Source organism: Mustela erminea, chromosome 14, assembly GCF_009829155.1.
Source record: "Mustela erminea isolate mMusErm1 chromosome 14, mMusErm1.Pri, whole genome shotgun sequence".
Classification (NCBI taxonomy): Eukaryota; Metazoa; Chordata; class Mammalia; order Carnivora; family Mustelidae; genus Mustela; species Mustela erminea.
Window position 1 is genome coordinate 63,851,038 of NC_045627.1, and position 23,824 is coordinate 63,874,861.

At 45.1% G+C, this 23,824-nt stretch overlaps 1 protein-coding gene across 3 annotated transcripts in view; it reads right to left on the minus strand.

The window, feature by feature from the left end:
- Positions 1–1,391: 1,391 nt before the first annotated feature.
- The window catches only part of DNMBP (dynamin binding protein), a 101,895-nt gene continuing 79,462 nt past the window's right edge, over positions 1,392–23,824 (minus strand). For all 3 annotated transcript variants that reach the window (XM_032312391.1, XM_032312392.1, XM_032312393.1), the window contains 13 exons: positions 23,500–23,693; positions 22,543–22,642; positions 19,125–19,272; positions 18,307–18,324; positions 17,802–18,001; positions 15,694–15,824; positions 14,616–14,720; positions 10,504–10,632; positions 8,901–9,233; positions 8,344–8,523; positions 6,415–6,613; positions 3,847–4,394; positions 1,392–2,526 (listed from right to left, as the gene is read on the minus strand). In XM_032312391.1, coding sequence (XP_032168282.1) covers positions 2,341–2,526; positions 3,847–4,394; positions 6,415–6,613; positions 8,344–8,523; positions 8,901–9,233; positions 10,504–10,632; positions 14,616–14,720; positions 15,694–15,824; positions 17,802–18,001; positions 18,307–18,324; positions 19,125–19,272; positions 22,543–22,642; positions 23,500–23,693 — 2,471 coding nt within the window. In that variant the 3' untranslated portion in view covers positions 1,392–2,340. The remainder of the gene's footprint in view (positions 2,527–3,846; positions 4,395–6,414; positions 6,614–8,343; positions 8,524–8,900; positions 9,234–10,503; positions 10,633–14,615; positions 14,721–15,693; positions 15,825–17,801; positions 18,002–18,306; positions 18,325–19,124; positions 19,273–22,542; positions 22,643–23,499; positions 23,694–23,824) is intronic.

Consider the following 23,824-nt stretch of genomic DNA (forward strand, 5'->3'; position numbering starts at 1 on the left):
TCTCTCACTCTCTCAAGCAAATAAATAAAATCTTAAAAAAAAAATTGCCTTGACAGATGGTTCTCAAACTGTGCTGTGCACATAAATCACGTCAGGATCTTGAGCTCTGGGATGCTCGGGAGGAGCCTGCATTTCCATTAATTCCCAGGTTGCAGTGATGCTACTGGGCTAAGGCCACACCTGGAGGAGCAAGATAGGCAGATATCTTGTGTTTAATATGAGAAACCTCATCTTTTCATAAACCTGCTCCCATCTCAGTGATCTCCCTTTTGTCAGTGATTCCATCATTTCTTCAACTGCAGTCTTTGTAGAATGCTTTTTTCCACTCTCTAGCAATCTGATGCCCAAAGCAGTTAACTTTTTTCCAACTAATTAGATTTTCTTGCCTTTGATCTGTCCTCCCTCTCAATCATCCCCTTAACATTTAGCTTTCCTAAAACAGACAATCCATTTAAGAGCCTACCAGAGTTTCTTACTACTAGACTCATCAAATTTAAATTCCTTGACTTGGACCCCAAGGGCTCTCCAATTTATTACTAAGGATCAGGCAGCTCTAGGACTCTCCATGTACTAACTCATTCAATCCTTACAACAACCCATGATGCGGATAGTATTCCCACCTACTTTAGATGAGGAAGCTGAAGAATGGGTTGGGTAAGTTGCCAAGGTCACAAAGCTCTTAAGTATCTGAAGCCAGACCGTCTGGCTCCAGAACAAGGTGGAGAGACTCAGCTAGAGAACCCAAGACCCAAGTTTCAATTCAGGATCCATTAAAAACTCAACGGGTGGCTTGGGGAAGTCACAATGTCTCTCAATCCCATTTTCCTAGTCCATAAAGTAAGAGTTGGCCTAGCTGACTGATAAATTTCTTCTCAGAGTCCACCTAACCCATCATGTTTTCTCTCCCTTCACAGTATCAGGTAATTGCTTCATGGTCTAGGGTCTCCCCTCACCCACAGCAACCCCCACCCCCAACCCTGGGCAGCCAGTGCTCCTGCTACTTCTCCCCCTACCATCCCCACCCTCGCGCAGCTGCTACTCCGTGCCTTGTTACTTCATCTCTAGGGCGTCAGTTTCCACCTCTGTGATATCAGCAAAGTGCTTACCTTATAGCCTTCAGTTTAAAGCCTTCAGTTCTGTTTCACTAGCATTTTATAGTACAAAACAGCATAAAAAGGGGCGATCACCTGCAACATGGGCATCTTTTGAGGGTATAGGAATTCTGTTGAAATTATATTTAACAAAATGGATTTCTGGCTGGAATTTCTTCAGTTAGCCTCTCTCATTGTCTGGAATCTTGCCATTGTTTTGAATTGTCAAAAAGGTACCTTCAGAAATCCGACAAGGTTCAGGCTAAACACATGGACAGAAATCAAGAAAACACACTCACGGCCCATAGAAATGCTTTTATTTATAAAATAACTACTTAAATATAAACATCTCTAAATATAAACACTATTCACAAGAGACTCGCATTGCTGCCTTCTGACCGACCCGCAGACACACAAGGCTAAGGGGCCCATAGGTGTCTCCCAGTTCATCAGGATTTTTAAGGCCAAAGGTGCACTTGAAGGAGCAGGGGGCTGTCAGGTGTTCTTAATTCCCTTTCTTGAGACAAAAGTCTAGTTTTCTATTCCCAGGTAGGCCTCATATCTGGGGCAAACTTTAAGAATAAGAGCCTTTTAAAAAAGAGAACACAACTGAATGTTGGCTCGGCAATCTGGGAATGCAGTATTTGAAACAAATAAGGTTACAGATTGTGGTAGTATTTGAGGGACTTTTGGAAATTAGGGGTGGGGATGTATGTATGAATGTGTATTAAACACGGAAGCGTTGAAATACCAGATTTGGTACAATCTCAACAAACTTCTTGCCACGTGCGGAGGCGCAGTCTATAAGGGCTCCCAGAGAATTCTCTTCATCCAAGTCAGTATCTGGCATTTGTTCACGGAGCATGGGACCACCCCAAACTCAGTATGGTACAACCCAAGCCCACATCTTCTCAGGCTGGAGCGTGCTTCCAGCATATATCTGATACTGGTCTTCTTATGGGAAATTTCTCATTTCCAAAGGCTGACTCGAGACATGCCTTTCTTCTCATGGTCACAGAGTCATTCACAAGCCCTGGGGTCCATTTCAAATTCTAGAAAGTCTAGTGAGCATCAAAGTTGACAACCCAATGGCGGGAAACAAGACTCATCTTGTGTCCTGTGCCATGCCGTAGTTAAACAGTGCGGATGGGGCCAGTGTCCCAGGAGCAGGTGCCCTCTCACGGGGCCACCAGGACCCTTCAGCAGAAGGAAGTGAAGGCAGCAAGGTTGAGTGAGAAGGAGAATAAGTTCAGGTATATTCAGCTTTGCGGATATAATTGGATGGGACATACCCCTTCTTCCCATTAACTTCGGCTAACCACCACTCTGTATTTCCCATAACATCTTTAAACTCCAGGATCTTGAGTCTCTGATTGGCTGACACACTCAGCTCATTTGGATTCCGTGCCTTGAAGGTATACACAGCAAAATAGACCTATGAGAGGGAGAGAAAACGAGACATTGATTGGAGCAATACTGTCCAGCAGGACTTCCTGCGGTGATAGGAATGTTCTATACCTGTGCTATCCAATATGGCAGCCTCTAGACACGTGGGGCTATCAAGCACTTGAAGTATGGCCAGTAAGACGGAGGCACTTAATTTTAAATTTTATTTAATTTTAACTAATTTAAATTTAAAATGCTACATAGACCTGAGAGCTACCATAATGAACAGGGCAGATTCAAAGAAAACCAGAATTTATATCCTTCTACTCTTTCAGAGTTGCCTTAAAAAGTGAAAGAAGGAACTTTCGGCCAATATGGCTGATAGGCAGTGCTCAGTGATTGGGAGGGGAAGCCACAAAGTCCAGGGAGGCACAAGGATGAAAACATACTCTTAGGACTTGGAGGAGTCGATGAAGTGATAAGTGAGCTTTTTAAACAAAATCAGAATTTTTAAAAGGTGGGGGGCCATCTCCTCCTTCCACAAGTCTAAGAAAAGCGTCCACTGACTGGCCCAAAACTTGGATGCCTGTCCTGGGCAGTGGGCAGCCCCCGAATCACCTGAAGAACAGGCAATTCCCTAAGCCCATCTGTAGTCCTGAGGAATGTGGCATAGAAAGACTAAGCTGAGAAGCTCGTGTTGAAAACTGGTCTTTTGGAATCCAGAGCTTGGCAGAGGCAAATGCCTCCACAACCCAGGACACATCTGAGTCTCTCAAAGGCAACCCGGCTGGAGATGAGCTCATAGACAGATGGTCTAAGACACACATGGAAAATCCTGACGCAAGAGGGAACAAAGGCAACCAGGGGTTCGCCAGCCATGAATGTGAAAGTGACCTTAAAATAGGTAGGTTTAATATGCTCAAGACACAAAGGCTTACTCAAATTCATAAAGACAAAAATAGGCCATTATAAAAAGAATAGAGAAAACTGAGAATGTTATTTCTAAATTCCAGGGGGAAAACACAGAGCTATTTGAATAAAAAAACAAATAGATGGGATAAATGGCAGACTTTATACAATGAGGGATTATGAGCTGGCAGAGTGGAAAAGGTTTTCGTTGTAACACCTTGTGAATGCCCAATGACACAGCAGAAGGGGCCCAGAAACAGCCTGGGAAGCGTCAGCCAACCTGAAGGCGTGGAGGTGCTCACTCCTAGAGCAAGATTCCGTGTGTGCTTTATAAGACTTGTCGGTGAGCTCAGCCCAGACCACCACCCAGGCCCTGGGCGCGCCTCGGACTCCCCCTCTCCTCCACCCACCCCCCAACACTCCCGCCACGTCTGCCACACGGCGACCAGGGAGCACTTGCCTGGTTGCCTTCTGCCTCCCTGCTTTCTGGCTCTTCGTTTTTGTCTTCCAGAGACTGGGATGTTCTCGTACACCCTCTCGTAAGGTCTTTTCCCTGCCCGTTTCGCCCTTGTAGGGAGTAACCGACCGTTTCTGGATGCCTGGAGTTCCTGCAGCTCCTGAGGGCGGGGGCAGGCGGGTGAATGTCTTTGGCTGCCTCTGGGAGGTCCCATGACCTGGGCTGGGAGCTGGGGTCTGGGTCGGTGGGGCATCTGGAAGGACTGCTTTCTGAACAACCCAAATTTAAGGATGCACTGAGAGCTTCTTGGTCCAGTTCCTTCAATGAAGTGGCATCTTGAGGTTGCTTCTGGCAAGACCCCGATGTGAAGGACACGGCCATGCTGCTGGGATTGAAGGTCAGGGTGCTGCTGCTGTTCTGCTGCGGGAACCTGGGGGAGGAGCTGCCCAGCTCCGACTCAGTGGATGAGTGGCTGCCCACCGAGGCGTCCGAGTGGCTGCGGCGCGCATTGTAGGGCTTCAGGAAGGAGCTGTACACAAAGCCTTTGGTGACTACAGGGAGGAAGAGTCAACAGGAAGTGCTTTTAATGGAATGTATGGTGGGCAGAGTCACCGAAAAAAAAATGGTTGAAGAGCAAGGGCAATAGTGAGAGACACAAAATAAGATGCTTAGGGACAAAAAAGGTGGGACAGTCATTCCCAGGAGACACAACCCTGTGGCTACCTGCCAGGGCAAACTTACTACTACTGCCTGAAAGGTGAGTGACGGGAGTCCTTGTGGACATTCAAGGGGACAGTAATACAAGTGGCCATGTGCTTGAGAATGAGCAGATGAAGAAAACTGAACAGGATATCTACATCATGGAAACAAAGGCTAGGAGAGACTTAACTAAGGATGTGCTCAGATACACTGAGTATGGAAAAAGGGATTTTAAAAACCATCCTCCTAGTGACTGATCCGCTCGAAGATGGCCACCAGCCCTTTTTCCATCCAGGGCACTTGAATCTCCACGTGTGCTCTGGGAACATGGTGGATGTATTGTGAGAACAGGCTAAGGCTGGAAGCGGTCTATGGGGGCTCATGTGGACGCAACGTGGGCACAGCACGTGATCACTTTAATAAATGTCCTAAGATAATGACAGAGGGGTCTGCAGCTCAAACTTTGCAACATATAAGACTGAAATCCTTGAGCCACAGGTACATTTTTTATAATACTAAGTAAGAAAGGAGGATCTATCAAGGGAAGCGCCCAGAGCACGCAACCTCTATGCGCCTTCATCTTCAATGTGTTTTTGTTACATCTGCCTTAATGGGGGCAGAGGGAGTGGTTTCCCTTGGGCAGATGGTGAGGGGTAGAGGGTCTAACTGCCGATCCTAATACCGTGGGCTTCCTGCCACCACTCACTGGGATGGCGTAGATAAAAGCCCCAGGGGTGGAACAGTTTCTTGAACAGCCTGGATGGTTACAGGGAACCCTTCTGTGAACCCATCAACAGCTTCCCTGGCCCATCGCCCTCCATCCTTGCGTTCCTTTCCCACTGCCAATCTCCATTTTTTGGGTAAGCAGGAAGGATGGGCGGGGGAGGAGATCCACAAAATACTTTCAAACTGAGAATGTCACAATTTTCCATTCCGGTGGTGTGAACAGAGAAGTTCATTGTATAGGCCCACAGTCCTTATTTAAAATGCTAAGAGCCAGATAGGTTTTGGAATTCAGCCTTTTTGAATTTGGGAAAAGGAATCAGGTCCGTATACGGTTTATGACATGACAACCCCAGCAGGGTCTGGGTCACCGCCTCATAATTAAACCCACTGATGTTTCTATAATGTATGACTATTCACATCAAAAGAGAGGAGTTACAATTATAAACAGCTTCACAACACTTTGCTGGGATTTTGCTACCAAATAAGTTCAGATCAGGGAAGGTTTTGGTGAGTGAGTTCTGGGAAAAAAGCCCTTTGTTTTTGAGAGCTTTTTGAATTTTTGGAATAGTGGAAAAATGACATGGATTTTTCTTTTTTACTTTTCTTTAAATTCTGTACCCAACAAACCCCCTAGCCCCTGCTAGAAAAAAGCTATAAAGCTATTTTTAAAGCCATTCCCTAGTCATGAGGTAAAACCAGTAAAGCAAACAAAAAACCCTTTACTACAGGTTCTAAATTCACACATTCTCAAAACCCATTTCCAGAGCTTGGAAGAGGGCAGCTTATTTTGTGGTTCACTTGGAACAGGTTGAAAGGGCTCGGGGGCCTGTAAGCATGGCCTGGAAGAGCTGTGAAGCTTGGCAAGAGCCTGCAAAGGTAAGAAATGGAGCCCCTTCTGGAATTTGTGAAAACAAAACCAAAACCAAAGACAGATTTTGTTTTGGTAATGACTTGGGCACTGCACTCTCCCAAGATGGACAGAACTTGTAAGGTTATTTTTCCCCTTTAATCAAAGACTCTCATTTTCTTTTCTTTCTTTTTTTTTTTTTTTCTTATTCTTTTTCGGCCTAGACAAGATTTGGATACAGTCAGAAATAACTTTCTCCTCATTTAGAGTTAGAGTAATCTGAGGTCTAATATTCCTACCTCCATTGTCAATCAGCCAGCGGTTCTGACTGCCCATAGGGTCCTTCTTTTTGATCACGCCCACCAGGTCCCCTTCCAGAAGTGAGACATCCAAGTCCTGAGCAGCATTGAAGTTCCGTTCTGCTTGGAAGAGTTTCTCAGGGGGATACCTTGCCAGAAGGGAGGCCCGGAGTTCTTCCGACTGTAGCATGTAACTTGGCTGGAGGGCAACACAAGAGACGTAGTAGACACAAGTCCTCCCTGGCCACCAGACCATGGCCACAACTAATCTCAGCTCACAGGGAGTCTCAGAAATGGGGGCAACAACAGCCAGCCCCTTGCTACTCCCATCAGATATTTTTGAGCCTGAGACAGTCCGTGTGGCTAGGTAAAAATCATGATCTTAGCTCATGTTTTATGCCTTGGTAGCTATTAAGAAAATTTAATGTCCCATCTTAGTGCCACATCTGTTTATCTTGTGACCAAAAAATGTGATTTAAGTGTCCCGTGGGGTGCTTGGCTGGCTCAGTCGGTAGAATGCGCAACTCTCAATCTCGGGGTTGTGAGTTCAAGCCCCACATGGTGTAAAAATTACTTAAAATTAAAACTTTAAAAAGAAGTGCCACCAGACGAGTTCAAACTATATTAAGTAATATTACAAGATTTTCTGTTTTGCTATATGAATTTAAACAACTGAGACTTTCCTGGGGGCGCCTGGATGGCTCAGTGGATTAAAGCCTCTGCCTTCAGCTCAGTTCATGATCCCAGGGTCCTGGGATTGAGCCCCACATCGCGCTCTCTGCTCAGCGGGAAGCCTGCTTCCCCCTCTCTCTCTGCCTGTCTATCTGCCTACTTGTGATCTCTGTCTGTCAAATAAATAAATAAAATCCATTAAAAAAAATAAACTGAGACTTTCCTTATCTTGACTTCCCCATCTATAAAAACAATTATGATTTGTAAAAATTAGAAATAAATAAAAGTAATAATAAATTTGATTTTCCCTTTTAAGGTAATATAAATTAACGCCTATGAGATTATACGGAGCAATGTGTTGTCAAGAGAGATCAATAATCTTTCCAATTATGGCCCCATATAATCTGGTGTATCTCATCCTACTTTGGAAATGAGTTCTAAAAGAATGCTACTTTGGGTAGAAAAGCAGTCAGCCATGAACAATTTGGCCATGTATCAGATAATTACTTTTTTTTTTTAAGATTTTATTTTTATTTATTTGACAGAGCACACAAGCAGGGAGAGCAGCAGACAGAGGGAGAGGGAGTAGCAGAGCCCCCCTCAGTGGGGGGCCTGATGCAGGACCTGATCCCAGGACCCCGGGATCATGACCTGAGCGGAATGACCTGAGCAGATGCCCAACGGACTGAGCCACCCTATTACCTTTTCCAATACATGATTGAACATGGGTAAGCCTGGCAGAATTAACATACCCTTAAATCAGTTTCCTTAATTAACTGATCAAAGTATTAATATAGTCCTTTGCAAACTCCATTCACTGGATAGACTAAGATCTGAGAATGCTTTTCAGAAGCTGTTCTGACCGACATATCGAGTGTAAAAAAGCTACTGGCGGTCACTACCATTACCCACCCTGATGCTCAGGGACATTGCCTGCAGGAGCCCACGACAGATGTGAGAACTCCATGAACTTTATCCTCAATTACGATAAGATATTTAAACTCCTGTGAAAGCACTCCTCTGTGGCCGAAGCTGGGTGCATCAGCAGTAACAATGAAGACAGCTTCCCTGTGCCATGCTAGCTCTGGGCCAGACCATTTCTAAGTGCTTTACGCATACGAGCCTGTCTGAACGTCATAATAACTCGTTGATGTCAGTATGATACCTGCGTCCATTAGCTGAGAACCAGGCTAAGCGGCCTGCTCTGGGACACAGGGGGCGTCGCCGACCAGGCTGGGCCCAAACCCCCGCACTCACCAGGCCCAGGAGCGGTTTCCGCGCCGACTGGCGGTCCATGGTCTTCCTCTCAAAGGGCTTCCTGGAGGCAGGAAGTGACTCCGGGAAGAAGGTGAAAACTTGGAGCTGCTGTAGGACCCTGCTGTGCTCTTCGTGGAAGATGGCAATCAGGTTGCCCTCTCTGCCAGCAACTTTAAGTAACTGGAGTCGGCGGGTGGGGCAGAGAGAGAGAGAGAGAGATTGAGAGAGAGAGAGAGAGAGAATGACCATGGATGGAGGACCCAGGCTTGCCGATGTGGGTCCCGCGGCCCTGCCAGCAGGCCCAGCCGGTGGCTCTCCACCACTCTGAGACTCTGCAGGGTGGAAAGAGCCGCTTGGAAGCCCCAGACACAGGCAAGGGCCAGGAAATTCCAGGTGGGACGGGCCTGACCCAGGGCCCTCTTTAATCTCTCCAGCGGGAAGACTTTCTCAGGCACCCCACACGTGCACTCCCAGGACACTGGGAGAGCCTGTGACCCCTCTCCCAGGCCGGAGGTTGGGGGGCGGGACGCGGAGGGGAGGGTGGGTGGCTCACGCACCGACAGCAGCGGCTGGAGCTGCTCCAGCGCCCCGCGCACAAAGTCACAGTGGGCCTGGGCGTAGCCGTGGACGCAGTTGGTGAGCAGCCCCCGCGCGTACTGGTGGAACTTGGGCAGCTCGTCCAGCAGCTGCGCGTTCAGGGCCTCGTAGTTGTTCCGGGCCGACTGCAGCTCCTCCAGGGTCTTCTTGTCCTTCAGCTTCTCCGCCCGCTCCGTGCAGTTGTAGAAGTCCAGCAGCTTGTCGAAGCGCTTCTGCACCAGCTTGTGTGGCCCCGTGAACATGCTCAGCAGCTGATTGAGGGGAGAGATGACCAGCCGCTCCGTCCTCTCCTTCTGTGGGGACAAGACAACCACAAGGCTCAGCCCTTCCAGATCCCCTATTTCGGGGTTTTAACCAAGCATCAGGTTGGGGCAGACAACGTTTGTATTTACTTTGTAAATTGTATTTACTTTGTATTTATCCGGGTTTGTATTTACTGAGGCTAGAATCGCACAGTAAGTCCAGTGACCACCCGTCACCGCGGATATGTGTCCTTCCCTGAAACACCCGACGGGCCGATCTGTGATATCCTGCAGCGCCTGCTTTGCTCCTCCCGCACAATGGAAACCCACGCAGGTCCAACGCGTTCTACTTACCCAACGCCAGACAGACTCACACATTTTATAAAAACTTCTCAATGTATAACCTTCACAAACCATATGCACTCGCTAGAGTCTGCAAAATGTGCTGAGCCTGCCTTAGCGCCACCGTGGATAATGGGTCATCTGCCCGGTATCACAGCTTAGTACACAGGTCTACACGGATCAAATTTAACCCAAGAGATACTTGTTGCAGAAGTCTGAGGGGGAGAAGCCTTCATACACCCACCATACCTTTTCTAATCATAACTACTTGTTAACACCTGCTTCTACTTTTCAAAAGATTTTTCTCTTTAATTTGTTCTAGAAGGACAGACATCGAGGGGCAGGATACTGTCACGTAAAGAACATAAATAGGGACTTAGTATGTTACTTTCAGTAAGATGCTACTGGTGAGAACACCTGTATGTTCCTCAAATGTGAATGAATACGTTCTTCAGCCTGAAACCATCCAGAAATTTCCAAGAAACCTTCAAACCCCACTCATCTCTTTCTCCTCACCATCAAACAATCCCATATCTATATTTAGAACTGCCAGAGCAATTTGGCCTTTAGTACCATCTTTATAAGGAAGCACATGCCATTTCAAAGATCCATTGGTTAACGTTGAAACTACTAAATATTCCTTTCTAAGTTAGGGCTCCTACAGTTTCCTTTTTCTTCAGAGTTATCAACAGTGATACCAGATGAAATTTCCCAGTTTGCCTCTGTCTCCTCAAACCTGACTGATCACAAGCTATAAAAAATTCTCTTTGAATACCAGAGGCCCAACCTGTCCTTTTAACTAATTAAAAGCCATTGTTCTGAATATAAAACCCTGATACGGATGGAGCCAGAGGATGACTGGTATTCCTGAGGCACATGGTATGTCTCTGTGGAATTAACTTTTCCACAGAGCGGGTCCTTGAGAACCCTGGGAAGAAGGCCACCCTACGAAAAAAGGGTTGAAGGAAGAGTCACTTACGAAATTTGTGAAGAGCTGGTCACTGATGTAGCGATGCACCTTCTCAAACTGCTCCAAGTCTCTGTGTCCCTTCTCCATGCACACATCCCACATGCTCACGGCGGCCACCACTTTCACACACGCCGATTCCTGGAGCCGGTTAGAAACAAATGCGGTAAGACAGGCTGAACTTTCTGGCCTTTACCATTCATCCCTGTTAGCAGAATGGGACAAAATTTAATTTAAAAAATTAAAAATTTTCTCTCTAGCACAGTATTTTAGCTTTGAAATAAGGACACTCCTATCAATTGTGATTTATGAGGCACAGAGAAAAGCCTAAGACTCTTAGGAAAAGGTGGTGACGGTTTTTCAGCTCTTTAGCATTCCTTTATGTTCCCAACTTGAGCCCAAAATGATTCCTGCAGGATCGTGATAAGGAGCGATCACCTCTCCTCCTGCAAGCGTTAGCTCATGGTGTCACCTTCTTCAACAGCTGGCCAGGACCCTACGCAGATTACAGCCCCCTTTCCTGTACTCAGACACACCTGACTGCTCTGTCCTTTGTCGCTGCAGACAAGATCACTTACTAATGTTTGCTCACTGACTCTACTTCCACCCACCCCCCAACTCCCTGAAAATTCGTAAGCTCCAAGAGGGCAGCGATTTTTGTCTGTTTTGTTTGCTGACTCAATTATCACATGCTGAGTAAATGAATAAATAAATAAATGCAATAGTAAACTGTTCCTGACGGATCCTGACACATTTTAAATCCCAGGCTGTTTTCTCTGGCTACTTAAACAATGCTGGGTTCTCTTCTTTTTTAGTTGAAGTTAGGGGAAGGTCTATTATTTTGATATTAACCCAAATAAAATCTAAATGTACCCCAAACTCCCATTCATAGATTTCAAGGGCAAATAAAGTCCTTAAGCGCAAAAACAGCAGTGCCTCATACATCAGTTTGACTTTACATTTTATTTTATGATGTTGGCAGACCTCTTGTATTTAAGTCCTATGCCTGTATGTGTAGACATGGTGTTTTGTCAGAAGGAGAGATTGTGTCATCTTCCTAATTCCTCCTGAGTGGGAGAATAAATGTGAAAAGTGATGTCCTCTCATTTTCTTTTAAACAATGCTGAATGGGGCACCTGGGTGGCTCAGTGGGTTAAGCCTCTGCCTTCAGCTCAGGTCATAATCCCAAAGTCCTGGGATCGAGCCCCACATCGGGCTGTCTGCTTAGCAGAGAGTCTGCTCCCTACTCCCTGCTCTGCCCCACCTCACCTGCTGCTCTGCCCACTTGTGATCTCTGTAAAATAAATAAAATCTTTAAAAATAATGGGGTGAAATCTCAAAATAGTAGACTACATGCCAAAGTAGATACCACATATAATCAATGTCCCTCAGCTTGTGTTCTTGCCAGCTTGCTCTCTCTCCGTGGATCCAGCTAATTTTATGTGGCAGGGCTTTTCATTTTATGTCAGTGATGAAACCGTTCGACGTCCTCTCCCTTCATTTCTGGTTAGTAGTCAGAACCAAATTGACCTGCCCATCAATGGCTGTGTCTGTTCCATTATAGCTCACCCACTACCATGGAGATAGGCCTTTTAAGAGCTGGAGACTCGGGTATATGCTTGCTACACACTTAGAAAACATAGGGCGTGGGGCGCCTGGGTGGCTCTGCCTTCAAGGTTATGCCTCTGCCTTTAGCTCAGGTCATGATCTCGGGGTCCTGGGATCAAGCCCCACATTGGGCTCTCTGATTAGTAGGGAGCCTGCTTCCTCCTCTCTCTCTGCCTGCCTCTCTGGCTACTTCTGATCTTGCACTCTCCCTGTCAAATAAATAAATAAAATCTTTAAAAAGAAAACATGGGGTAAAAACACCCAATAGGAGGGTACTGAAAGTAGAGGAACTATAAGGCAAAGTCCTAGACCAGGGACTATACTTGGGAGTTGTATCAACACTGTTTTTGCCAAATCTCTCACTTTAAGCCAATGTGCTCTTAAAAAGTCTTATAAACCCTAATTTTTAAATAATTACATACTTAAAACATGAAGGGAGAGGGTTTTGCTACTTAGGGGCATGTAGGAAATGTAGGGAGCATTTCAAATCATAGGGATTATTTAATAAATGATGATAACTGAAAAAGCAGGTATGAAAAAAAATCACACTGGATCCCTACCTCAACCTTATACACTAAATTCCAAGTATATCAATGACTTCAACTTTTAAAAAATGAAATAATAAAAATACTAAAACCTGGGTGATACTTATTACCTTGGAAGAGCAAAGAACTTTTCAAGTATGACATAGGCCTATGATGCCATAAAAGAAAAGTTCAGACCATGCAAACCTAAACATTTTCAACATGGAGAAAACACTGAAGCAAACTCAAAAGTCAACAAACTGAGGGAGAAATAGCGGTAAGCTATCTCATACACAAAGGCCTCTTCTATTTTCTCCAACAATGCAGAAGTACTGTCAATAAGTATAATCAATAAGAGAAGGATCATCAAATAAATAAATCAAATAAATAAATAAGGGCCTCAAGATATAGATAAATGAACAGAAAAAGGAATATAATGACTTAAAGATAGGAAAATATCCTCAACTTCATTCATAAGGAATCCAAACTTAAACTATGTGGAAATTGCATTTTTAACCTATCTTTCAAAGAGAAGACATTTTGATTTGGAAACACCGTGTGTTAGTAAGGGATAGGGGAAATCCTTTCTTACACGACCAATAGGGAGTCTTCCCTGGTACAATGTGTACATGCGCTATGATTCCGCTCAGCACATCTAGTCCTCTGGTGTTCAGATATACTCTCACAGATCAGAAAATGATGTATCTGTGATTTATCTTGGGCCAATATATCTAATCATTTGCCAACTACAAATAAATGTCCATCAATGGGAGACAAGTTAAACATGTTGTGGCACACCTGTATCATTAAATACTATGGAGTTGTTTAAAAAAAAAAAAAAAAAAAAAAAAGGCAGTTCTGTGTGCACAGGTCTAGAATGACTTCCAAAATACTACCATGTGCAAAACCCAAGATGCTCAACAGTGTGTACCTTTCCCTCTCTCTTACACACACACACGATTATCTCCAATGAGAGGAGAATCTGATAAATGCAGATTGTGTCTCTAGAGGGTGCCTAGGAGACGGGTTGGAGGAAGAATTATTTCCACTTTTTACTTATCCCTTTGGGATAAGAGGGCGCCTGGGTGGCTCAGTGGGTTAATCCTCTGCCTTCGGCTCAGGTCACGGTCTCAGGGTCCTGGGATTGAGCCCCGCATCGGGCTCTCTGCTCAGCAGGGAGCCCGCATCCCCCCCACCCCCGCCTGCTTCTCTGTCTACTTGTGATCCTCTCTCTCTCTGTCGAATAAATAAATAAAATATTTTTTTTAAAAAATTAAATTTACTTATCCCTTTGGTACCTTTTGAATTTGTACCATTTTCCTGAATTTTTGTTTTTGTTTTTAAGCAAGCAGAGGCTCTTTCTTTAAGAAAACGGTTTCATAGGAAGAGATGTCATGTGTGAAGGACAGGGGTACATGATATGCTTACATAAACACCATTCTGTGAAGCCCATAGGAGGAGGAGATACCCGAACAGAAAGGAGTCTAGTCCCACCTCTGACTGAGAAGCAAACACCTCCTGACCTCCTCAGCCCCTCCAGCTCTCCAGACCCATTCATGATTCTAACAGCTTTGGAGGCCTCGTATATGGCAACTAAATTAGATGGACATTAACATTATTATGAGAACACATGCCTCCAATGGGAACCATTCTCATACTATTCAATCTTCGAAATGATCTTGACAAAATGAACTTGTGCCAAGTGCTTCACAAACAACTGGACAGAGGGGACGGTAAGAAAAAGGTGGTGGGGAGGTCGGTGAAAGCGAGAGGGGGGAAGGAGCGGCCTGCTCTAGAATTCAGATTGAGTGTGCTCATCTTCCAAACGCTGTCACCTCTTAAATAACGTACAGGACCCCCAGGAACAAGTATGTCAGGGGTCAGTGGTCATCTGAGTTCAAATTATTCAACATGCATCCCACAGTAGGTGGACAAGCAGGAAAACAGAATTCCAGCTTGTGTGATTCTAAGCAGGGCAGCGCCTTCTCTCACCCGGATATGCTGCAGGTAGAGAGACAGGTCTCGGATAAATGATTTGATCAATCTTTCTTGCATTCGGAAGTTCTTTTCTGTTTCTTCAAACGCTTCATCTTTGATCTGTTCAAAATAAACAAGTGCTATTAGCCGATCTGGATTCTCCTTCAATCTATCCTATTGGCAAAAGTATCTTTCTTAAAAATATCTTTTCTCCAAATTTCAAGCCTTTGATGTTTCCCCAAATCATACTTGAGTTAAATACCTCTACATGACCTTGAAAGAGCGCCAAAATACAAGTGGGCCGTCCTGCCTTCTCACCTTAACTCCTCCTGCTCCTGATGGGAAGATGAGCTTTGCTCTTGTCAGGGTGCTCTCTCCCTGCCCCAGTGACCACATTCGTTCACCCGGGTGCATTGTCTCGAGCTGTCCCCTTGCCTGGAATGTCCTCTTCTGTCCCTATGCTAAAGCCCCTTTCTTTGAGCCTGGATTAAATCTCTTGTCCACACGAAGCTCGTTCTCCTGCAACTCCTATCTTCCTAAGTACTAGGGCATACCAAGAACACACTGCAACACTGGGCAACTGATTGTTTACTAGCCGCTGCTCCCCACTGGCCGCGGGCTGCACGTAAGCTGGACAATGAAGTCTGTGATGCACTCTCAGGGATGTGGACAAACGCTTCCCAATGACTCAATTTCTCACATTTCACATTTTTAAAATTTGTGACAGTTGTGTGGAACTACGGTGACCTCTTAAATCCCTTCTAGCTTCATGTCTTCAATTTGGTCTCTCCAAATATGTCACAAGCTCCTCCCGGGCGTCTAAAACCACAATGACTATTATACCATGACCGACTAGGCCTCCCAGTTAGCCTCTGCACACGCTGTAAGCTGCTCCGCAGGGCACGGGGGGCAGGGCTGGGTGTGAGGATTCCTGTGCACAGGAGCTGCCGGGCCCTGTATCCACCCCAGGGCAAACACTGAAAGAAGTACTAAAAGGGGAATCATGCCACATGACACCATGCAGGAAGCCCACGATGTGGAACCCCAAAATGCTGCTGAAGATGCACCAAGCCTTCAACGGTGGGAATCTCACCTGTGGAGCGAAGCCGGTCAGGTGCTTTAGGTGACTGCTTACGCGGTTGGATTTCTTGATGATGGAATGGATGTTCAGTTTGGAAATCTTCTCCATGAGGCTGTCTTCATCGCCCTTTCGGTACTTGAGGACTAGGGAGTGAGTCAAGAAAGCCCTTCTCTGAGCATGGACAGGCTACAACATGAGCCACAAAATGAGATCAACAACCCAAACTACAGCTAGTGCTTGTTTTCAATGAGCTTATAGCTGAGTAGAGACAACACATGAATGCAAGTCACCGTTATGGAGAGACAGGCTACTTGACGAAGCTAGAGATGGTGCAGACTAGAGGTGGTTAGGAGGAAAGGGAGCAAGGGGTCGGGAGAAGAGTCAAGATCTGGAGTCCAGGACACCTTTGAGCTCAATGCCTGGGTCCATCATTTCATCAAGGTGTGGCCTCCCAGAAGTCACTTAACTCCTCTGAGCCTCATTTTCTTCTCCAATGAAATGTAGGAAGGAACACTACTTGCTTTATAAGACCATCTTAAATGGTCTCATGTACAAACGAGATATTTCTATGCAATTGTCTCACATAGTAAAATACTATATGGGAGTCATGTGACCAATTACTGTGTCATATCTTAGGCACAATCTCTAGAAAAGTCTGGAGACATGGTCACAGGGAGAAGACAGGGTGGTGCTACAAAGGTATACGTTGTTGTTGTAGGAGATGAAGACGACATCACATTAGGAGATACGAAGCAGAGAGGGAGACAAACCACAGAAGACTCCTAATTTTAGGAAACAAACAGGGTTGCTGAAGGAGGTTGGGTGGGGGGATGGGTAACTGGGTGATGGACATTAAGGAGGGTACCTTTTTTTTTTTTTTTTAAAGATTTTATTTATTTATTTGACAGAGAGAGATCACAAGTAGGCAGAGAGGCAGGCAAAGGGGGGGGAAGCAGGCTCCCTACTGAGCAGAGAGCCCAATGCGGGACTCGATCCCAGGACCGAGATCATGACCTGAGCGAAAGGCAGAGGCTTAACCCACTGAGCCAGCCAGGCGCCCTGAGGAGGGTACTTGATGTCATGAGGACTGTGCATTATATAAGACTGATGAATCACTGAACTCTACCTCTGAAATCAGTAATACATACTATGTTATATGTTAAGAAAGGGGGGGGCGCCTGGGTGGCTCATTTGGTTAAGCATCTGCCTTTAGTTCAGGTCACAATCCCAGGGTCTCCGGATGGAGCCCCACATCAGGCTCCCCACTCAGCAGGGAGTCTACTTCTCCCTCTGACCCTCCCCACTTCATGCTCTCTCACTCTCTCTCTCAAATAAATACATAAAATCTTTAAAAATAAATAAATAAATAAATTTTAAACCAAGACAAAAGGCTAGCAGGCCTGAGGGTTTTAAAAGCACAGTCAACACTACATAACAATGTGGGTGTTGCAGTGCGTAGAAGGTAGAGAAAGAGGTTATACTACATTATAGATTTCTTGAGGGTGTGACTAACAAATCCGTTTAACATGGTCACCATGCTGTACTCATCGGGGGTTCAAATGAGAGCCTCATGAGAGGTCTGATGAAAGAGAAAAGATATGGTTCAATTCCTTCCACATTATAAAGAAAGCGCTGGGTGGTTTACAACTGACTACACAGCATTGGGGGCGGAGCTCAGGCCAGAGAAGCATCATGGGCAAACTGGGGTTTCCTGAAAGAAGAGGAGAAGTCCTAACCTGAGTGGATATAGTGGATATAGTAATATAGTGGATATAGTGGATATAGTAAAACATCCAACACAAGATGCAGGAAAACAAGCCTAAGCGTTGAAAAGGCTGGCCTTCCATGAGTGGAGAAAGTACTTACCCGCGCCTGAATGAGCCACTCTCCGTATCCTTTGGAAAGACTCATTGCTACAAGCTCGATCACAGGCGCCTTACTTCCAATATTCCACAGTTGTATTTTATGTTCTTGCTTGCTTTTTCATAGCCCATTTCCCCCCATTCTGCCACCGTTTCTACAGCCCCTGCCTTGCCCATCCCTGGTGAAGGAGTAATTCTTTTGAGGAAGACAGCATTGTCAAGGGCATACCTCCTTCTCAGCAAGTATGCTTTTCTTACCCAGGTCCTTGCGACGTTTATATTCATTAATGTTCACGTTGATCTCCTTGACCGCAAGGACTGCACTGGTTAAGGGCACCTTATCAGGGTGGGATTCTGGGGTGGAATTCAGCAGCTCCATGAGCAGCAGGGGGTAGCGCATCACTCTCTGGACCGGTTTGATGAGGAAGGATCCCAGATTAATGTAATTTGTGCATCCCCTAATACAAAAGGAAAAAGACTTTTAATCAAATGTCAATAACACAGGGCCTATTGGTAATGGTCGTGATTCTTAAATATAGCTCTGTTCTCTCGCTCTCCATTCCAATCTCATTCATTCAGCAAATATTTTCTAGGCACCTTAATAAATACCAGGTACTGTGGTAGGTGCTAGGGATTTAGCAGTGGAAGGAGACAGGCAACAAGCAAAGTATCATTTTGTGGTAAGCGCTATGGAGAAAAATACAGCAAAGGTCTACTTCTAGGTTTCTGTCTATAAGGGAAGAAAACAAAGAAATGAGCTTACCATTCTGTGTATAGGCTCCTACAGGGCAGCGAGCATGAAAAAAAAACAGACAACTGCTTAGAGGGAATGCTAAATGCCGATTCTCACATTCTTCAGAGAATATATTAGTTCAAGTAATGCCTGTTACTTGGGCAGACAAAAAACAAAAATCACAGGGGATAAAGGGAAATCATGAATATCTATGGAGGCATGTCTAGTCCATTAAAGAGTTATTTAAGCCCCTAACTTCACTTTGATCTACTCAGACATATATTGTATCCTTATAACCTAAGTCCAGGAGAATCTTACCTGAAGGTCAGAAATAGGTAAATTGGGTCTTCTTACCTATGTTCTTACTTGTTTGGACCAACTATCTCCCTGGCTGCTTCTTTTTTTTTTTTAAGATTTTTTTTATTCATTTGACAGACAGAGATCACAAGTAGGCAGAGAGGCAGGCAGAGAGAGGAGGAAGCAGGTTCCCTGCTGAGCAGAGAGCCCGTTAAGGGGCTTGATCCCAGGACCCTGGGATCATGACCTGAGCCAAAAGCAGAGGCCTTAACCCACTGAGCCACCCAGGTGCCCCTTCCTGGCTGCTTCTTACCTGAAATGCTAACTTAACACTTTGTAACAGATAGGAAGTGGGAAGGCACTGAAGATTTTCAAGGGAAAAGGCAATATGATAAGAGCAAGTTACATAACAGGACCTATAATAACATATCATTTATGATTAAAATAAGACAGATGTCATAAGAAGTCTAGACCTATGAACAGACTGACTGACTTCTCAAAGACAGAACTAAAGAATTGTGATGAAAGGGTAGTGGGGTCAAAACTCCTACTTGAGATCTGCCAAGGAGTCCTGAAGATGCTTCTGGATCTTCTCATCCTTCTCGTAGATTTCCAGCAGTGAAATGGCCTCATCGTGATTCTGGCAGTAAACCTTGTATGTTCCCTCAAGCTCATCCCGGTGATCAAGAAACACAGGCCCTTCAGATTATACGTAAACATAGAGTGTTTTTAGTAACTTTCTTCTCAGTAGCCTCCATGCAGGCCGGATAACCAAACTTTTATCAATTAAATCCTATCACAAGAAACGATAATGAGACTAATCACCCAATTTATCATTTACATGAAATAGCTCAATTTTAGTATATGTGCTGCCAAAGCGAGCACTACATGAAATAGCTCAAAATCATATTTATTTAAAGCAAAATTTCAGAGAATCATGTCATCACATATTTATTTTTTAAAGCACACACACACACAGAAACCGTCTCCAGTCCCTTCTCAGTCAGGCACAGGTGTCTGCAAGTGCTCCTCACATAAGATCAGAACTGTAAGGACCCCTCACTCTCTAAGCCCCAGGGAAAACCACAGTGAGGAAGAGAGTCCTTCCACAGCTGCAGTTTCTAACCTCTTCTTTGTGCATGAACTAAATACACAGGACTATAAATGAAGTTTATTATATTAAAATACCTATAATATTAAAAAAATTCCAAATCTGTGACAGTAACATGTGTATTTCTTTATTAAAGCATTAAACAACAAAACATAGCTGTAAACTAATAACCACCATAATGACTCTGACAATTCCTTTGTCCTTCCTGCTTCAGCCTGTACTGCTCCTCAAGGTCCGCTCACCCTTGATTGAGGTCCTCTCTCAAAACCTGATCCCACTTAGCAAGCCTGCTAACCCTTCCTACCAGCTGCTCTGGATAGAAACCCCCCCACAGAACCCAACTGCTTTCTCTTCAATGTCACCTCCATTCTCTATGTGCTGTCTTATGGAATGCTCTATTTTTACGTAGTTTTCATTTACATTAAATCTACGTCTTTAATTACTGCTCCTTTCTATGAGAGAAACTTGACTTCTCCCATAAACATCCCTCTCACGCTGCCCTCTCCGGGGCAGCCTTACTTCTGCCTGTCCCCACAGCTTAGCGGGCAGGGCAGTGGACGGGGCTGGCTGCCTTCCTGACCTTCGGGACACTTTGGGAGCCCTGACCTCCAATGTCTCCATATTGAATATCTGCCTGCCTTCTTCTTCTGCGTTATTCCTTTGCACCCTTTCCGCATCGACATTTCCAGAACTATCATGATCATGCTGCTGCTGATGTGTGCCCTCCACTCACTGCAGTGACCTTCCCTGTAGGGCCCACTCTACACCAATCACCAACTTAATTTCCAGTGTCCTTCAAACTGTGGGTCACAACCCATAAATGGGTCATGTGATCTACTGTGTGGGTCACATTCAGCACTTTGTGGAAATAAATGGCATAGAAAAGAAAATCTCAGGCAATTTGGACACAGTCAAAGCACAGACATACACACACACGAATCCTGGGTCACGATGTAAAATATATTTCTTTCTGTGAGACAGGGGTAAAATAATCTAAAACTCTATGTACCCAGAATCTCCTGGTGCTTTTTTCTCCTCTCCTTACTCAGACAAGCCCCATTCTTTCCTCCCTCACCAGATCCTGTCCTGTCTGCACTAGAATCCTTCCCCAGTCAGATTACTAATGCGAATTCTGCGCTGCTTTCGCCAGCACCCAGTATTACCTTGATTTTGGCTGAGTTCTCTCCCTCTCTGTATACTTTTTCCATTTCTATTCCTGGCTCATAGAACTGCTTGGAAGGTACATTGTTGTTGCAGGGGTGAGACTTAGTGTAGAACAGTTTGAATAATTCCCTACTACCTGTGTGATTTTAAAAAAAAAAAAAAAAATGGAGGCTGGGGCCTAGAGTAAATATATATGTAATTGTGGATATATGATAAACTCTCTGGAAGGCAAGAGAAGAAACCTAGTAACACTGGGTGCTTCTGGTTTGAAGAGCTGGTAGAGAGGGAATGGGTAAGAGCCTTTTTCATTAAGTTGTTCTTTGTAACTCTCTATGTGCAGTGGGAATGTATTAAAAATAAGCTAAATTAGAAATATATTAAAATAAAAAAACAAAGAAATATACTCAAATAAACCTGATTTCCCCAAAAACTGCTTATGCAATTCATGCCAAATTTGCCCTTTGCTAGTGGGTCGCCAAAGCTTTAATTCGCCCGTATTCTGTTCCTGTGGCCATTCCTCTCCCAGGTGAGTCAGGTGAATAGTACCTAGTTTAAGCCAACATCATGGTCACATTCTCCTTTCCACGGATCAGCTTAATAAGCACATGCATGTGACCCAGTTGTGGCCAATGAGAAATAAAGAGAAATCTGATAGGAGAGCAGTGGGAAAGCACTGCTCACTCTTAAATGACACAGGGTTACTTTTCCCTTCTGCCTGATGTGTCAATGTGTATAGGGGGATGGCTAGAACTGCGGTAGCATCTTGTGACCATAATTCCAGGAAAATAGCAAAATGGCAGGATGTCCTTCCCATGTTGTACGAGAGCTGGTGTGTGTGACCAACAGAATATGGCAGAAGTGACAGTATGTCATATCCAGAAGACTCTGTGGGTCTCCCATCTTGAGCCTTCTCTCCATCTTGGATCACTCACTGGGAAAAGCCAGCTGCCATGTCCTGAGGACAGTTCCTGGAGAGGCTCAAAGGGCAAGGAATTAGGGCCTGAAGAGCTGAGGAGGCTTCCTTAGAGTGGATCCTTGAGCCCCAAAGGATGACAGTCCAGGCCAACAGCTTGACCCCCACCTCGGGAGAGACCCTGAGCAGAGCTACCCAGCTAAGCCCCTCCCGGATTCCTCAGCCACATGCACTGTGGGGTAATACATGTCCCTGATTTAAAGCTGCTAAGTTTTGGTGTAATTTGTTACAAAGCAATAGATAACTAACACAGTTCCTTTGTTGATTAAAAACAGATGCCTGTTTTTCAAACAGTTTTGACCATGACCCATATGACAGCCAACACTGTAAATCATGACTCAGCATACTTATATGTAGAGTTGAAGTGTCAAAAAACTGTAGCTGTGCTTATTCTTTACAATATATTCGGTATTTTCTATTTTATTTTATAGACAAAAGTAGATACTGGGTGCAACCTGTGCTAGCTATCTCAGGAGTGTCAGTCCGGAAAACCCACACTATGTGACATCTAAAATCTCTTCTACTGCTGACATCACCTCAACGTAGGCCGTAGATAAAGGAGAACAGAGGGCCAAGTGACCCCTGAACTAGGTAGCTAGAATCTCATTTTCTAGCTTCTCAAGGCTGCTTCACCTCTTACCTCCTACCCATGAAGTTTAACAAATGTGGTGGTTGCGGGGTGGGGCGGAGCTGCTTCTGAAGCAATGGCAGGAGGTCATACCTACAGCATCGCTGATTTCCAGATCTGCCAATAACTGCTTTGAGGCCTTAATCACCATCTGCATATTTCCAAAAAGTCCTTCAAAGTCAATGTTTGGTATCTGAGAAAGGGAGACAAAACGTAAAGATGCATGGAAATGAAATTAATGGCACACCATTCATACTAGGAACATCTCTTCAAGGATGGTACAAAACTGTTGAAGGTCATCTTCACTTGCCATCCCCAAGATTCCAGAAGAGAAGCGTCCAGCATTGTCTTTAGTGTCACTCTTTGTCCCTGACCCAGTTATTCTCGGCTCACTCCCTGCCCCCACTACCTTCCTAAAAGGACCGTGTTACCAGTTTGGTCTAGAATTATACTGGGATACAAATTCCCATGCAAAATCCAAAATCTGATGGCAGTGCCCACTTCCTGTACTAGCTCTTAGGAGTGAATGTTCCAGAAGTATAAACCCAAGCCAGGCCCAGATGGTCAAGTAACAAGCAATATGGACAGTAAATGCCCAGGAGGCTGTTAACCTTTTTTCCCTACCTCCAGCATCTAGACAAGTATCTGGCACACACATGAAGGTCAGGGTTTCCTGAACAAACGCTGTACTGTCAGGTGCAAGAGCCACCGAACCCGCCGTCCCCAGACTTCATTATTACACCGCCTTCCCAATGCAGTGACCATCCAGACTGCCTGGGAGTGTCTTTAGGAGCCACAGAAGCAGGGAATGTCCCGGGAGCTAATACAGCAAGTCTGGTAAGTTAACAGTAGTCTCGGGAAGTGAAAGGATGCTGAAAGCGTAAGTTGATGACACACACATGTGGGGGCCCTTCAATTAAGAGCAGGAGAAGCAGTCACAGCCTTTATTTCAAAGCCAGTAATCCTTGTGGTGAAAGCACCCGTAATCTAATGCTCCAGGCTTGGAGAATCACATTCGGGGTAAAGCAAACTTTCTCGCACGGCTCCCACCTGTGTCTGCTGCAGGGGCACCATGATGTGCTCAATGCACATTTCCAGATCGCGAACGTAGTCTCTCTCTGTCTGGAGAAGTTCTTCTATCACCTTGGTTCTCTTCTCCAGCATCCTCTGCTCTGGGTTTTCGGTGTACACGGACCCAGGAGGGGCCACCGGTGATGAAGACTGGGAGGAGAGCAGCGTCATTTCTAGAAGGGAAGAGAGAATTGGTCAGCAGCTCCGGGTGTGGAAGCAAGACTCTTCAACAGTTCAGGCTGAAAAGAACACATTCCTTGAGAACCAAAGTCTCATTGCTGTCAACCACCAGGCAATCTGATCA